Below are 17999 nucleotides of genomic sequence, written 5' to 3'. Positions count from 1 at the left end.
TCTTGCTGCTTAAGTATCTTCAAAAATCTTTCCCAAGCAATCATTTGTTGAAAGGAAACATCTCAGTGACTGGAGAGTGTGTCCTTCGGGGATGTTACTTTGTAACTTTCTTTATACATTTACTCTGGGATATGGACATTGTTGGCAATGTAGGCTTTTGTTTTGTCCTAAAGTGAGGCTGCATTTAAGTGTTAACTGTATTGGTGGCCTGGAGTCACCTATATGCCAGATTGTGCAAAGGTGGCAAGAATGCAGCAGTTATCATTTTGGCCATGCCACAATGGAATAAAAAGAACAAAGGTGTAATCTTTTTGCAAATGCATTTTATGTTACTCTAAATAAACATTAGATCTGCTTGTGCATGATCCATATCCCTGCATGTTCATTTACCTCTTAAACATTAATATCATATCTGCTTCCAACACCCCTCCCTGGCAATGTGTTCCAGGCACCTAACACTGTGTGTGTGTGTGTGTGTTTTTATATATATATATATATAAAAACAAAGAGTTTTCAAAAAAAACTTGCCTTGCGCATGCATCTCCTTTTTGAACTTTCCAATTCTCACCTTGAAGCCATGCCCTCTAGTATTTGACATTTCCACCCTGGGAAAAAGACTGACTATATACCTGACCTATGCCTCTCATTTTATGAACTTTTATCAGGTCTCTGCTCTGCCTCCTCTGGTCCAAAGAAAACAATCGAAGTTTGTCCACCTTTCTTTATAGTTAATACTCTCTAATCCAGGCAACATCCTGGTGGACTTCTGCACCCTCCCCAAAGTCACTACATCCTTCCTGTAATGTAGCATGCACAATGTACACAATACTCCATAGGTGGTCTAACCAAAGTTTTATGCAGCTACAACATGATTTTCCAACTTTAAAACTTAATGCTCCAACTAATGAAAGCAAGCATGCTGTACACCACCTTTACCACCCTATCCACTTCTGTTTTCACTTTCAGGGAGCTATGGACTTGCACTCCAAAATCCCTCCTGTACATCAATGCTCCTAAGGGTCCTGCCATTTACTGTATACCTTCCTCTTCCATTTGACCTCCCATAGTGCAACGCATCACACTTGTATGAATTAAACTCCATCTGCCATTTCTCCACCCATATCTGTAGCTGATCGATATCCTGCTGTATCATTTGACAACCTTCTTCACTATCCAATCCAAAACTCCCAATTTTTATGTTATCTGTAAACTTATTAATCAGCTCATCTGCATTTTTCTTCATGTGTATAACAAAGAACAGAGGTCCCAGTTCTGATCCCTGCAGAACACAACTGGTCACTGATCTCCCGTCACAGAAACATTCCTCTACCACTACCCTTCTGTGGCCAAGCCAATTTTGAACCCAATCTACCGTGGATCCCATGTGTCTTAATCTTCTAGAACAACCTACCTTGTCAAATGCTTTACTAAAGTCCATGTAGATAATATACACTCTTCTACTCTCATCAGTCATCTTCATTATCTCCTCAAAAAAACTCAATTAAGTTTGAGAGACACAAATCCACGCTGAGTATTCTGAATAAGCCCATGCTTTCGCAAATGCGAGTAAATCCTATCCCTAAAAATCCTCTCTGATATTTTCCTGGTAGTGATACAAGGCTCACCGGCCTGTAATTTGCTGGAAAGTCCCTATTGCCCTTCTTAAATAAAGGAACAACATTCGTTATTCTCCAGTCCTCTGGAACAATTGCCTGTAACCTCTCTCAATAATCTGGGATAGAATACTGATGCAAAGTACTCATTTAGTACTTTACCCAGTTACACTGTTTCTGGGCATAAATTCCCTCTTTTTTTGTTGAGTGGTTTTACCCTCTCCCTAACCACCCTTTTGTTTTTAATGTATGTATAAAATGCCTTGTGATTTTTCTTAATCCTACTTGCTAAGGACATTTCATGGCCCCATTTGGCCCTCCTGATTCCCTGTTTATTCTTTTCCTGCTTTCTTTAGATTCCTTAAGGGCCCTGATTTCAGTTTCTTGAACCTTTCATATGCTTCCTTTTTTTTTGACTAAATTTACAAAACCTTTTGTCATCTAAGGTTGCCATCCTCACTGGAACAGGTCAGTTCTAAATTCTGATCAGCTGGTCTTCAAATGATTCCCACCAAGGAGATGTGATTACTGTTCCCAAAATGCTCTCCCACTGAAACAGAATCATCTGGCTAGGCTAATTTCACATTACAAGGTCTTGTATAGCCCCTTCCCTGGTTGGACTATTTATATGCTGTTTCAAGAAACCCTGTTGGATGTACCTAACAAATTCTATCCCATCTAAGCCTTTTGCATGAAGCAAGTCCCAGTCAATATTGGGGAAATTAAAGTCATCCACTACCACAATCCAGTTGATTTTACATTTTTCTATATTCTGCCTACCTGTCTGTTTCCCTATCTCCTGCTGGCTATTGGGAGGCATACAGTATAACACCTTGACGGTGATAGCACCATTCTTTTTCTGATCTCTACCCATACCGCCTCAGTGGATGAGCCCTTTTAGTATGTCCTCTCTAAGTGCAACTGAATAGTAATGCAACTCCTCAACTCCTCCACCTCTTTTATATCCCTCTCTATCATTCTGAAACATGTTGAGCAGCCAGCCCTGCCCCCCCCCCCCCAGTCAAGTGTCTGTAGTGGGCACACCATCATAGATAGTGGATTATTGCATGGAACTAAGTTCATCTGCCTTACCCGTTATACTCATTGCATTGAAATAAACACACTTCAGCCCATCAGCCCCACTATGCTCATTAACCTGGCCCTGCCTATCCTTTCTATCAGATGTACTTAGCCTAACGCCTACCTTCCCCTCAATCTCTCCACATACTGAGCTGCTGTTCTGGTTCCCATTCCGCCACCAGTTTAAACCCTCCTGAGTGACGCTAGCGAGCCTCGAAGCTATTGTTGGTATTGGTGCCCCTCCAGTTTGGGTGCAACCTATCTTTCTTGGAAGAGAGCTCAATGATCCTGAAACCCTCTTGCCTGCACCAGCTCCATAGCCACGCATTCAACTGTACTATCTTTCGATTTCTTGCCTTGCTAGCATGAGGCTTGGGGAGTAATCCTGAGATTAACACCCAAGAGTTCCTGTTTTCTAACTTTCCACCTAACTCCCTAAATTCTCATTGCAGGTGGTCCTCTCTCTTCATGCCTATATCGTTAGTACTGATATGCACCGTGACCTCTGGCTGCTCACCATCCCCTTTTAGAATGTTCTGTGCCTGCTCTGAGACATACTTGATCCTGGCACCAGGGAGGCAACACTCCTTTCTGGAGTGTTGCTTGTGGCCGCAGACATGCCTGTCTGTGCCACTGACTAAAGAATCCCCTATCACAATTGCCCACCTAGACATTGTCCTACCCTGCTGTACAACAGAGCCAGTCGTGGTGCCACTAATCTGGCTACTGCTGTTGTTTTCCCCTGAGAGGCTACTGGCCCCCCTCTTTTCCCACCCCCCCACCCCCACCCCACCCCATCCCTCTCCTGGCAGTCACGGATCCATCTGTCTGAACCTTTGTGTGACCAGCTCCCTGATTCCCTGAAACTCCTGTCTGTGACACATGCTGTAGAATTTGGAGAGTGATGCTGTAGCTAGGTGAGGTTAAGATGTATAAAGGTAAAAGCTATAAGTCTTGAGGCATCTTATGAGGTTATTGTTTTTATGCTCCACCTCGTCCTCCTCCATCACTGCTGGGTATTAGCATTTCAACCTCTATCCTCTCCTGCTGGGAGCTCTTGATGGTCCTCTGCATGCCCTAGTCACCATCTCCATTCCCCCATCCAAATGCATAGCATCTCTCTACTAGCATGGATCTTAAGAATTAACTATTTTAAAATCTTAGTCAGCAAACCAGTGAAATTCAGTTGTGCTGGTTAAGCTTAAGTAAATATTAAGACTCTCATTGCTAGAAAATGTTGTCATATAAAAAGGTTAAGCATTTGCAAAATGATTGTAATGTGGCGACGCACCGTTTAGTCGGGTCGCGCGGCGTTGGAGCGACAAGGCCCAAGATGGCGGCGGGCCTTGTCTTTCCGAGCGACGGGGAGAACCCGCGCGCGGGAAAGTCTTGATGACGTAATACTTACGTCATTGCCGGTTTTATTGGGCGGGAACAGTCTCCCTTAAAGGGCCCGCGCAAGGTGGGAAAATAAACCAGTTCTTGTTCGGCAATCCTCCGACTAGCGTCTTGTTTTATTCCGCGGTAGCAACCGCTACAGTAATCATGTTTTATTAGAGTCCATTCAGATTATTTAATGTTCCCATAGAGAGCTCATGCATTTCATTCTCTACAGATGCTGTCACCTGAATGTTTGCGTCATTATTTAATAATGTATTTACATGAGCAGAATTTCCATCAGTCAAACACCAACTTGGGTCTTTTTGTGGTATTCATATTAATAGGCAGGGTGTACTTAGAGTTGCTATTTAAGACTGGCTGATTGTTTAGACTTGTTCAGAGGTTAAGCATATGATTAAATATCGTATAAGAACTTACATTCATAAATGGAGAATAAGTTTGCTTGGTTAATGTCACTATCACTAAAATTTAATTTATAAGAAAAATAATATTAACTTGACCTCAGTATTTTCATGATTAATGTGTTGCTGTTCAGTTGTTTAATTGCAATGTTTCAAAAAACTTTTTTTCCCCCCAGTGCGAGCTGCAAGTTCCATTCCAAGTTAAAGCTGGGCATATTAGTAAGTAATCTTTTGATTCATTCATCCAAGGTTGTATTTCCATTTATAATGCCAGTGGGTACCAACCTATTAGATGAATGTATTTGATCATATGCCTAATAGGTGCCACATTGTTTTGTCAATTAAATATTCTTGCTTGCTTGTAGTTTATCCTCTGCCAACCTCTGCCTCTCTCAATCTGCTTCTCAGTTCTTCATGACCACAATAAAAGATGCTTCAGCCACTTTCACTTTCAATGTATAGCATGAACAATGAGTCAAGTGGTCATCCTAATGTCACCCCCTCATCTGAACATCATTCCCGCCCTCATCCACCTATCACCTACTAGCTCATGCTTTATTCTTTCCCTCCACCTGGCTATTTCCCCTTTCTTTCCAGTCCAGATGAAGGATCTCGACCCAAGTTGTCAACTGTCCATTTCCCTTAGAGATGCTGCCTGACCCACTGAGTTCCTCTAGTGCCTTTTGTGTTGTAACCAGGAAGCAGTTCAGGAAGAGGTGATTTAGAAATAATCCAAAAGGAGCAAAAAGAAAACAAATGCTGGAAGAACTCAGTGAGTCAAGAAGCAATTGTGGAAAGAGAAACCAGTTAAAGTTTTGAGTCTGCAACTCTTCCTCAGAGCTGGTGGAAGAGTGGAGAGTTTACAGTTTTCATAGCAGAGCTGGGAGGAGGAGTGAAGTGTAAGACACAAGATCATATGGAGATGAGATGAATGAGTACTGGTCATTACCAAGGTATTTAAAGAAAACAGGGTGAGGAAAGGCCATGAGCATGATAATGGGAGGTGATGGGAGAGCAGTTAACCTGAATTTGAGGAATTTGGCATTCATTATAGAAGTTTGCTACGTGCCTCGGTGGAAGACAAGATATTCTTGTAGTTTATGTTGGGCCTCACTACTGCAGTAGAAGAGGCTGCAGACACAGGTTGGAAAGGGAGTGGGATTGAGAATTAAAGTGGAATGCAACAGGAAGCTCAGGATCATCCCTACAGATTGAGCACAGGTGTTCCATGAAGTGATCACAAATTTCTCCAGTGTAGAGGAAGCCATGTTTGGAAAACCAAATGCAGTAGACTATTTTGGAAGAAGTGCAAGTGAATCACTGCTTCACCTGGAATGATTGCTTGAGTCCCTGGATGTTAGCAAGGGAAGAAGTGAAGATGTAGCAACTCCAGTTGCATGAAATGATGCTGGGGGATGGGGAGTGCTGGGTGAGGACAGGAAAGGAGTCATGAAGAAAGGAGAAGAGAAGGGAAGATGTAACTGGTGGCAGGATCAAGTTAGAGTTGGTCGAAATTGCGAAGGATAATGCATTGAATGCAGGGGCTGGTGGGTTTAAGGTGAGTACTATGTTCTGCTCGGGAAGATGGTGAGAGCAGATGTGTGGGAACCCTGGTGACATCTATGATTTTGGTACTGTCTGCCTTTAACATGGTTTTCAAGAGCAAGCTACCTAATGTTGCAGACATTATGCTGAACCACAACACAACTCGCATCTTCTATAATTTTACATAATTATGTCTGTTAATTGTCAAAGTTGAGTTTATTGTCATATGCACAAGTACATGTATACACTTGTGCAATGAAAAACCTACTTGTAGCAGCATCACAGGCACACAGCATAGAAGAACATAAATTAAACATTGTACACAATTTTTACAAGGAAGAACACAATTAGAACAAAGTCCATTGTAGTACAAGGTGGTCAAAGTGATCATAGTGTTGCTCTACTAGAGGGAGTTATATACTGGATACAGTCGTATACTGGATTTGGGTTGTGCAGGTTGTTTCAAGAAATGAATGATTGAAGGGAAGTTGCTGTTCTTGAACCTGGTGGTGTGTGACTTCGTGCTTCTATACCTCCTGCCTGATGGTAACTGCAAAAAGATGGCATGGATGGTGGGGATCTTTGATGATAGATGTTGCCCTTGGGGGGGGGGAGGTCCTTTGGCCCATCTAGTCCATGCCAACCTGATCTTCTGCCTTGTCCTATCTGCCTGCACCCGGACCATATCCCTCCAAACCCCTCCCATCCATGTACTTATCCAAACATCTCTTAACTGTTACAATTGAACCCGCATCTACCACTTCCGCTGGCAGCTCGTTCCACACTCGCACCACCCTCTGAGTAAAGAAGTTCCCCCTCAGATTCCCCTTGTATATTTCTCCTTTCACGCTAAACCTATGTCCTCAAGTTCGAGTCTCATCCAACTTGAGGGGGAAAAGTCTGCATGCATTCACCCTATCTATACCCTTCATAATTTTGTATACCTCTATAAGATCTCCTGTGCTCCAGAGAATAAAGTCCTAACCTATTCAACCTTTCCCTATAACTCAGGTCCTCAAGTCCCAGCAACGTCCTTGTAAATTTTCTCTGCACTCTTTCAAGCTTATTGATATCATTCCTGTAGGTAGGTGACCAGAACTGCAGACAATTCTCCAAATTCAGCTTCAATGTCTTGTACAACTTCAACATAACATCCCAACTCCTGCACCTAATACCCTGATTTACGAAGGCCAATGTGCCAAAAGCTCTCTTTATGACTTTATCTACCTGTGATGCCACTTTCAGGGAATGTGGATCTGTATTCCCAAGTCCCTTTGTTTGACTGCATACCTCGGAGCCCTACCATTCACTGTATAAGTCTTACCCTGGTTTGTCCTCCCAAAATGCAACACCTCACACTTGTCTGCATTAAATTCCTTCTGCCATTTTTCAGCCCATTTTCCAAGCTGGTCAAGATCATGCTGCAAGCTTCGATAGTCTTCCTTGCAGCCCACGACTGATATCAGGCTCACTGGCCTATAATTTCCTAGCTTATTCTTAAAGCCTTTCTTGAACGACAGAACAACATTAGCTGTCCTCCAGCACCTCACCCATGGCTAAGGAAGTTTTAAATATCTATGCCAGTGCCTCTGCAATTTCTGCACTAGCCTTCCACAAGGTCTGAAGGGACATCTTGTCTGGCCCTGGGGATTTATCCACCTTCATTCGCCTCAAGACAGCCAGCACCACCTCTTCCGTAATCTGGATATGGTCCATGACTTCACTACTCTTTTGCCTCAGTTCTATAGTCTCTGTGTCTGTCTCTAGAGTAAATACGGATGCAAAAAATTCATTTAAGATCTCCCCCATATCTTTCGGCTCCACACATAGATGACCACGCTGATTTTCAAGAGGACCAGTTTTGTCCCTCTTGTTCTTAATATAGCCATAGAAACCCTTGGGATTCTCTTTCACCCTGTCTGCCAGAGCAACCTCGTGTTCTCTTGTTGCCCTCCTGATTTCTCTTAAGTGTTCTCTTGCATTTCTTATACTCAAGCGCCAGATTTGATCCTAACTGCCTATCCCTGATATGCACCTCCTTTTTCTTTACTAGGGCCTCAATTTTCCTCGATAACCAGGGTTCCCTAAACCTGTTAGCCTTGCCTTTTATTCTAACAGGAACATACATATCCTGTACTCTCAATATTTCACTTTTGAAAGCCTCCCACTTACCAAGCATCTCTTTGCCAGAAAACAGCTAATCCCTGTTTCAGCTAAATGATGATGCTGGAGCAATACAGATCCACAGCATCTGTGGAGAAAAGTAGGCAGTCAACGTTTTGGGTTAGGACCCTTCTTCAGGACTGAGGATAGGGAAAGCAGAAGCCCAATATATAAGAGGGAAAAGCAGAGCAGTGATAGGTGGACAAAAGAGGGGAGTTGGGGTAGGCACAAGGTGGTGATAGGTAGTTGGGGGTAAGAGATAGTGATAGGCAGGTGTGAGGGAGGAGGGGAGGGCAGACCCACCGAGGGATGGGTCAAAGGCAGGAAGAGAAGGGAAAGAAGAAAAGGGAGGAAAAGCAGAGGCCAAGAAAGGGAAGAAGCATGGTGTGGAAGTTTGGTGGGGGGGTGGTGGTGTGGGGATTACCTAAAGTGGGAGAATTCAATATTCATGCCGTTAGGCTGCAAGGTTCCAAGACGAAAAACGAGGTCCTGTTCCTCCAGTTTGCACTTGGAATTCTCCTGGCAGTGGAGGAGGCTGAGGACTGACATATCATTGATAGTGTGGGAGGGGGAGTTGAAGTGACTGGCACCGGGGAGATGCAGATTGCAGTTGCAGACAGAGTGCAGGTGTTCTGTGAAACTGTCACCTAGCCTGCATTTGGTCTCACCAATAGAGAGGAAGCCACACTTGGAGCACTGAATGCAGTAGATGATATTAAGGGAGGTGCAGGTGAATCTCTCTCTCACCTGAAAGGATTGTTTGGGTCCCTGGATGGAGGTGGTGTAGGGGCAGGTGTTGCACCTATTGGCAGGGGCAGTGGAAAGTACTGGGGGTGGGAGTGGAATGGGTGAGCGACTAGGAGTGAACTGAGGAGTCGTGGAGAGAGTGGTCCCTGCAAAAGGCAGAAAGGGGTAGGGAGGGGAAGCTATGCTTGGTAGTGGGGTCCTGTTGGAGATGGCAGAAGTGGTGGAGAATGATGTGTTGGGTATGTAGGCTGGTGGGATGAAATGCGAGGACAAGGGGGACCCTATCCCTGTTGGGTCTGGGAGGGGTAGGGGTGAGAGCGGAGGTGGCGGAGATACGGGTGCGAGCTCTCTCGATCACAGTCGGAGGGAAGCCCTGGTTAGAAAAGAAATTGGACATCTCAGATGTCCTGGAGTGGAAAGCCTTGTCATGGAGCAGATGTGGCGGAGGCGGAGAAATTGAGAAAAAGGGATAGCATCCTTGCAAGAGACAGGGTGGGAGGAGCTGTAATCGAGGTAGCTGTGGATGTCAGTAGGTTTGTAGAAGATGTCGGTGGATGAGGAATCTCCTGAGATGGGGATGGAAAGATTGAGGAAGGAGAGAGAGGTGTCAGAGATAGTCCAAGTGAATTGGAGAGCAGGATGAAAATTTGTGACGAAATTTATGAAACTGTCAAGTTCGTCGTGGGTACAAGAGGTGGCACCAATGCAGTCATCGATATAGCGGAGAAAGAGTTGAATGGGGCTGGAGTAGGCTTGGAACAGAGACTGTTCAACGTAGCCAACAAAGAGGAAGGCATAGCTGGGGCCCATGTGGGTGACCATAGCTACATCCTTGGTCTGTAGAAAGTGAGAGGAATTGAAAGTGATGTTGTCTAGGGCGAGGACAAGTTCAGCCAGGCAGAGGAGAGTGTTAGTGGAAGGGGACTGGTTCTGGAGGTATATAGGGACTGGACATCCATGGTGACGATGAGGTTGTGTGTGCCAGAGAACTTAAACTATGGAAGAGTTGGAGAACATGTGATGTGTCACGGATGTAGGTGGGAAGGGATTGGACCAGGGGAACAGGATAGTGTCCAGGTACGAGGATACGAGTTCCGTGGGGCAAAAGCGTGCGGAGACAATAGGTCTGCCGGGACAGTCCTCCTTGTGGACTTTGGGGAGGAGATAGAAGTGGGCAGTCCTAGGTTGTGGGACTATCATGTTGGTAGCCGTGGAGGGGAGATCTATTGAGGTGATGAAGTCAGTGATGATGCGGGAGATAATGTCCTGGTAGTCCTCAGTGGGGTCATGGTTCGGGGTAGGTAGGAGGAAGTGTCTGAGAGTTGACGTCTGGCCTCTGCAAGGTAGAGCTCAGTACGCCAGACTACAACAGTAGCACCTTTGTCGGGTGGTTTGATGACGATGTCAGGGTTGCTGCGGAGGGAGTGGAGAGCAGAGCATTCAGAAGGGGCAAGGTTTGAGTAGGTGAGGGGGGCAGAAAAGTCAAGACTGTTGATGTTGCACCAACAGTCAGCTATGAATAGGTCCAGGGAAAGTAACAGGCCCGGTGGGGGAGTCCAGGTGGAAGAAGGGGGTGGGGCGGGGGGGGGGTGGTTGGGAGAACAGGTCATCAGAAGGGGGAGAGGACTCCTTACCGAAGAAGGCGTGGAGGTGGCGGCAAAAGAGTTTGGCATCGTGCCGGGCTCGGAATTCATTGAGGTGGGGATGTAGAGATACGAAGGTGAGGCCTTTGCTGAGAACAGACCGCTCCGCCTCAGGGGGAGGTCAGAGGAGATGGTAAAGACTCAGCAGGGATTAGAGTTGGGGCTAGAAGAGGAAGGGTGGGGGTGTGGGGGCTGGGGTGAGAGGGGTTGGGAGTGGTAAAAGGGTGAAGAGTGCCATGTAGGAGAGGAGGTGGATGTAGGGGACGGAACAAGAGGGGTAGCAGGAGGAGAGGTCAGAGTAGGGGGAGGGATAAGGGGGGCTGGAAGAGGTGCAAGGTGGAATGCAGAATTCGAAGTAGATGGGGGAAGAAACAGCAGAGGCAATGGAAGGCGAAGCCTGGAGAGAGGGAGGCCCTGGTGAGGAAGTGGGTGGGAGGAGCAGAGTGTGATGTAGGGCAGGGGTAACCGGGTGGGCAGGGGACGGGAGGCCGGAGAACCGTGTGGCAGCAGGAAGCTCTGGCTCTGGGCGGGCGGGGGCTGGAGAACCAGGCAATGGCAGGAATCTCCAACTCTGGACAAGTGGGGGCCAGAGGACCGTGCGGCAGCGGGAATCTCGAGGCAGGTGATCTTGCGATCTTAGATGGCGGTGAGGAAGGTGAAGAATCGTCTATTGAGACCGTGGATACGGCGGAGAACAACGAAAAATAACAGCCCCAGGCACATCTTGGAGAGCGAGTCCCGGAGCTGTGAAAGAGAAAAAGAGAGAGCCAGAAGGTGTCAGCGTAGAGCAGAGGGAGAACCAGAGAGTGCAACAATTGACAGAGTGAATGTACCAGAGATCCACACTGGAGCCGAACTGGCAGGCCTGGAAATGGACCTGGAATCCATGTGGAACAAGATGGCGGCATAGACACAGAGTGAGGAAGGTCACATGGCTATGGACCAGAGTCTGAGTGAGCACATCGTCAAGGAACCAGAGAACAGAGGAGATCACTGAGGTGGAGCAGTGAGAGAGGGACTCAAGAAGCTCCCATCAAAGAGAGGAAGGAAACTTCTTCAAAGTGGGCATCCTTGAAGAGACTTCACAGTGGAGCAGTAATACCAGAGAAACAAAGTCTAGATGCAAAACACTATGATGCTGGAAGAACTCAGCAGGCCAGGCAGCATCCGTGAAGAAAAGCAGGCAGTTAACATTTTGGGTCAGGATCTTTCTTCGGAGCTGTGGATGGGAAAAGGGGAAGCCCAATGTATAGGAGGGAGAAGCAGAGCAGTGATAGGTGGTCACTGCTACTGGCCATTGCAGTGATAGGGGGAGGAGGGGAGAGCAGATCCACTGGGGGATGGGTGAAAGGTAAGGAGAGAACAAAAACCCTTTGACCCATCCCCCGGTGGATCTGCTCTCCCCTCCTCCCCTGCACCTGCCTATCACTGTCTCTTACCTCCATCTACCTATCACCACCTTGTGCCCAGCCTGCTTCCCCTCTTTTGTCCACCTATCATTGCTCTGCTTTGCCCTCCTGTATATTGGGCTTCCCCTTTTCCTATCTTCAGTCCTGAAGAAAGGTCCTGACCTGAAACATTGACTGCCTGCTTTTCTCCACGGATGTTGCCTGGCCTGCTGAGTTCCTCCAGCATCAGTGTTTTTCATCTAGATTCCAGCATCTGCAGTCCTTTGTTTCTCTATACCAATCCATGCTTGCCAGATCCCTTCTGATGCCATCAATATTGGCCTTACTCCAATTTACAGTCCTATCCTTCTCTATAGTTATCTTGAAGCTAATGGAATTATAATCACTAGATCCAAAGTGTTCCCCTACACTCACTTTTGTCACCTGTCTCATTCCCTAAGAGAAAATCCAGTATCGCGCTCCATATATTGACTGAGGAAATTCGTTGTCTTCTCTGTCCCGTTTATAGAGTTTAAAAGACTTTATATCTGCATTTATGTATATACAAGAAATTAAGCACTTGAACATAGAGGACAAATGAAAAATGTATTCACACTCATTGTTAGAGTCATACAGCACAGACACAGGCCCTTCAGTCCACCCTATCCATGCTGACCTTCAAGTGCCCATCTGTGCTAATCCCATTCACCGGCACCTGGTCCATAGCATTCTGTTCCTTGTTCTGTTGCGGATAAGCCTATTTCTTGTTTTTCATGCCAAATTGCATTGCACCATTCTAATGTAAATTGCATCTACCAGCCTTTTTCTCTTTGCTAGCATGTATATCTGCCTGGGTCTTTGCTGTTTTCCAGTGCCTGTGATTTTGTGTTGAAACTAAATCTCAGAATTTGCTCCTATGCCATGTCCAATTTTAAATACTGAAAGCAAAGTGGACCAGCATGCATCAGTGAGGTATTGCACTTCTAATTCTTCAATTCACATAGTTCTTGTTTACTTTCACTTTACTGTTTTGTATTTGATTTTCTATTCATGCTAGATTACATTGTACTATGCAACTGATAATTTTTAAAGCCAGGGTAAACCAATGCTTTCTGAAAACTGAGGGCCTGTTTCTGTGCTGTATGACTCTAACAATGTGTGTGGATATATCTTTCATTTGTCCCTGTGTTCAAGTACTTAATTTCTTGCATATACTTGCAAATTTCTTGCATTTCTTGAATATAGGTATCAAGTGTTTTAAGATTTATAAATGTGACAGAGCAGAAGACAAGCAATAACTATAATTATTTAAAATTATAGAAGATGTGAGTTGTATATCTAAATTTCATTCAATAAATCCATCTCCAAATAAAACACAGTAAACATATTTATATGGGATTCTTGGTCAGTTACTCAATAGAAATTTCCTACTACTAGTCCATCGATTCTGTTATTAGCAAATGTTTTTGAGTGCAGAGTGGTTGTTAAGAATTCATGATATGTCAGATGGTATGTCCAAAAATAAGTCAATATTTCATCACATTGAATGCACCTCAATGTATTTTGAATGTTTTGTTTTCTTAGGTAAACTTGAACTGAAGATACCATGGAAGAACCTGTACACACAAGCAGTAGATGCTACATTAGATGGAGTCTATTTGTTGGTTGTTCCATGTGCCAGTAAGCAACCATTGTAATAGTTCAAATGAAATCTGTTGTCTATTGTTATCACAAGTCAAAATGTATGAAAATCATGCACTTTTTCAACTGAAGTAAAATTTAATGAATTTGTGTTTTTGTATATACTGTAGAATTCAAGCTTTGTGTGGTAGTTGGTCTGATAAATTGTTTCCTTGTATTTGTAAGTCACATTTTTAAAATGTCTCTCATAGGTATTGAATATGATGCCGAAAAAGAAGAATTACAGCTTCAGGAAGTCAAACAGAGGGAATTGCAAAGAATTGAGGAAGCTAAGCAAAAGGTTGCTGACAAAGGTAAAGGGAATTGTGGTGCATCATTCATCTATCCATCGTCCATTCATCTTCACTTGTGTAATTCTTGGATTCATAGTGTTCATGTACAAAATCTTTGGGAGACAAAGAGGAAGGAAAATCATTTTAGAATTGAACTGCCTTGCATTAAATGATGACTCATTTCCCAACTGTTTAAAATTGAGTGTCCACCGTAATTAATTTGCTTTAACTTGTTTATTGTTTTAGATGTTCATAATTTGCATTCTTGATTATTTTTACTAGTTAAATTGGCTTTTTACTCCAGTGCTTTAAACAGTATGCCTGAGGATGCAAGCTTTTTTTCTGTTGGATAAAATGACACAAATCATATTGATTTGGTGATATTGTTTTTAACCACCCAACACCACGAAGGAAGCAATTGGTGGAAAACACTTTGTGACTAATTTATTTCTTGTGTCGACCTAGCTGAGATCAATTCTCTTACTATGTGTCAATGATTCATTCTGCAGAATTCTTATTTCTTTTACAATGAGGACCGGAACTCACCAATATCAGTTTTGGAAATCTGGTTTTAAAAGTGTAAAAGTCTGTGACATTTCACGGATGCTGTAATGTTTTGATAGTTAATGTAAAACTTTGATAAAGTAATATTTTTTCTGTAGAATAATATATATTCCAATGTCTGTTATCTATAGAGAGTAAGAAAAAAATGTGATGGTTAAGAAGTACAGCATATGTTAAAACTCTAATTGTTTCTAGATATTATAGCTCTTGGCTTTTTAGATTTTAATCAGAGACTAAAGTAGTTTACTTCAAATACTGATTTTCTAAATATGTACTTGTCATGAATAATGATCCTTGCTTTATATTTGAAATTATTTTCATTTCTTACAATTTTCACATGCATGATTGAGTTTCCTTCCCCCCCCCAGCACACCTGCAGAAAGTTGAGATAGTTTTAATGTGCACCTGATGCAAAAGCGAAATAGTGTTATGCTATCTACTGTCACTAATGTTGAACTTCTTTAACAGAAAATCCTAAAGAAGAAAAGCAAGACACATTCATAGAAAAGTTAATTACTCAGGTTATTAAGAATTTGCAGGTGAAAATTACCAACATCCATATCCGTTATGAAGATGACGTGAGTATTTTTGTTTAATTTGAATTTTATGCTTTTAAGATCAGAAGATTTTTCTTAAGACCCTGTCTAAAAAAGGTCTATTTGTTGCCAAGACTATAGCAGGAGCACATTGTTTCAATATTAAAATTAGTGTATCTTTGGAAACAAAGGATATTGCTTTTCAGGATTAATTGGTGTCAACTTGCACTTTGAAGCTGGCCAATCCAAACTGGCAAGACCTTGTGTGATGGGAAGGCCATGGTCGATGTAATCTTATTAAGTACTGAACAGACAAACCAACCTATGGTAAAATGAATAAATGCAGGAAATACTCAGTTAGTCATGCTGTAACTGTGCGAATAGAACCAATTAAAATTTCAGTTAAAGATGCTTAATCGGAACTGTTCTGTTTTCATTTTAGATTTCCAGATTCTGCCTTTTTTTTGGGACTTTTCAAAATTAACTATGATCAGAAAAAAAATCTTGACAGTTGCTTACAACTTAGCTACCTCTTGAGCCTGTCAGGCATTTTTAATACATCCAAATGGCTCTGAAAACCAAATTTTCAAGCTGTTACTAATTAATAAAAAATCATTATGTACAATAGATTCCTTGCAGCCATTTTCTCCATTCAAATAAATGGATTTTCTTTTCCTTTGCCTTATCTAATCTGGCACATGTCCAGCAGGCATACTTTCCTGCCATAATAAAAACAGAAAATACTGGAAGTGCTCACTAGGTCAGACCACATCAGTGGGAAGAGAAACAGAGTTAACATTTCAGATAGAAGACCCTTTGTCAAAACTAGGGGGGAGACTTGACCTGAAACGTTAATTGTTTCTCCTCCCACAGATGCCTGACTTGCTGAGTATTTCCAGAATCTTCTGTTTTATAGTTTAGCTTACACCTTTCTGCAGATTTTCTTGTTATTTGTTTGCCATAAATTTGTGCTCCTTTGCTGCTGACTCATGCTAGACTCCCGTCGTCTTTGTTCAGTTGGTGAATCACTGGTAAAATGCAACTGGCATGTTTGGAATCTCCACAGTCGTTCAAAAATCTCAAATTTGGGGATATTTTTGTCTAGAAATGCTGCCAGTACTTCAGTCTGGCCTTCTCTGTCAAAGTGTCTGGCTGTATCTAAGAAGAGGCATTGCAAGTAGTTTATAAATCAGCCTTTTTAAAAAAAAAACTTCAAAACACTTGGTTTCATTATAAGTGGCACTTTTTTTTCCTTGTCATTTTAATAATAGTCATCAACTTGAATCCAGTTTTGAGTATCCTTTTCCTACTTAATATGCTTGTAATTCTATTTATATTTGCAGATCACAAATCACAATTTTCCATTGTCATTTGGAATTTCACTTCAGAATTTAAGTCTTGAGGTAATGTTGATTTTTAAAATTTTGAATTTCAGTTGTATACATTTCAGAAGTGCTAAATTGGGCGCAGAAATGCTACATTGGATGCAGAACCTTGTGATATCCTGAGCTTGTGAATGCTAGTGCATGATGACTGATTCTTGCCTATGCTGCCTTGTCCTCACTTTCATGTGTGTATGCTTCTTCTCACTCCTCTGCTTTAAGACATCATTCTGCTGGTTACTCCAGAAATGAGCTTCCAATACCATGTACTATCTGTTGCAAAGCCCATCTCTATTTGCACTTTTGTAACATCACCTGCCTAACCTGACCTTCACTATTGCCAAACCCATGTCTTCATTAGCTGGTAATTAACCTATGCCGAATCAGTCACTTGACTTGCATGCTCTAGTAATCATTTTGAACTCTCAGGCTAAACCTGACCTGCTTGACCTTGATTTTTATTATTGCTGTATACTGATTTCCTGTAATGCTCCTGAAGTCATGCCTCCAACTTTCTTGACTTGCACGGTCTTTCCTTCTTTGACTTTAGTCTTTGAAACATCCCTTCTTATCAGCTGCACCCATTACAGGAGAACTTGTAGGTTTTTGAATCTATATTCCTAATTTCATTCTGAAATCTGTTTCTTGATCTTGCATAGCCCCTGTACAGCTGATTTGTTTGATTGCCTTTTTGAACATCTCAAAACCCCAGCAAAGAATCTACTTGCCGAGCTGTGATTTTTTTTTCTTTTGTTTTCCCTGTTGAAAAGATAATGAAAGCAAATATAGTCCTAACAATTGTTTTTTGTTTTGTTTCATTGCAAAAGCTTGTGAAGGGTAGCTATCAGGAGTCTTGATTCACTGCCAAGCTAATAATTAACTGCATGTTTTATGCTTTCCTCTCCCTTTTCATCTGTCTGACATAAGCAAGGGTATCTAGCTTCTCAAATGCATCAATACTTTTTGCCTCAGGAACCACTTATGGTCACACTTTCACATTCTTGCTGCTTAGTAGGTCAAATAATTCTCCTGAATTCTCTTGGGAATTAACTTGCAATTATTTTTAGATGTATCTTTTGAATTTAGTTGCACTGTATTAAAGCCATCTGTCTTTACCTTGTCATTCAACTGATCTTAATGAAATTGATTCTGATTTAACTAAAATATTGGGTAGAATAATTAACTCAATAATCATTTTAAGTAGTTTTTAATGTTCTTGGAAGAATTGGAATATTAGTTTACTTCTGAACAAATATACTTTCAATATTTGAACTTGTAATATTTGAAAATGTTTGTACAAAGATACTGAACCAACATGTAGAAATATGCAGCCGTTTGAATTACCTTTTAATCAATGCAATGTCCTACATTTTTGTAATATACAGAATTTTTGAACAAATTCTTTGCTAGGAAGTAGTAAGTATTTTAGATTGTTAATAAACATCTAAAATTTTATTAAAATCAGCTTGATCTCATCTCAATTTTATTTCTATCCATTACAAATATTGTAGCAAGCCATTCAAAATGCTCAAGTACAGTGGTTAAAGGAATTAAACTTTACAA

General features: G+C 42.4%; 1 protein-coding gene across 1 annotated transcript in view; it reads left to right on the top strand.

The window, feature by feature from the left end:
* Positions 1-17999, top strand: part of vps13a (vacuolar protein sorting 13 homolog A) — a 283508-nt gene that overhangs the window by 28246 nt on the left and 237263 nt on the right. Inside the window, 5 exon segments of the mRNA XM_052020712.1 lie at positions 4672-4714; positions 13566-13661; positions 13874-13975; positions 14987-15096; positions 16398-16457. Of these exon segments, the coding sequence (XP_051876672.1) occupies positions 4672-4714; positions 13566-13661; positions 13874-13975; positions 14987-15096; positions 16398-16457 (411 nt within the window).

The sequence above is a fragment of the Pristis pectinata genome, chromosome 7, assembly GCF_009764475.1.
Source record: "Pristis pectinata isolate sPriPec2 chromosome 7, sPriPec2.1.pri, whole genome shotgun sequence".
NCBI lineage: Eukaryota > Metazoa > Chordata > Chondrichthyes > Rhinopristiformes > Pristidae > Pristis > Pristis pectinata.
The sequence above is the reverse complement of the archived record's forward strand: the minus strand, read 5'-3'. Positions and strand labels throughout refer to the sequence as shown.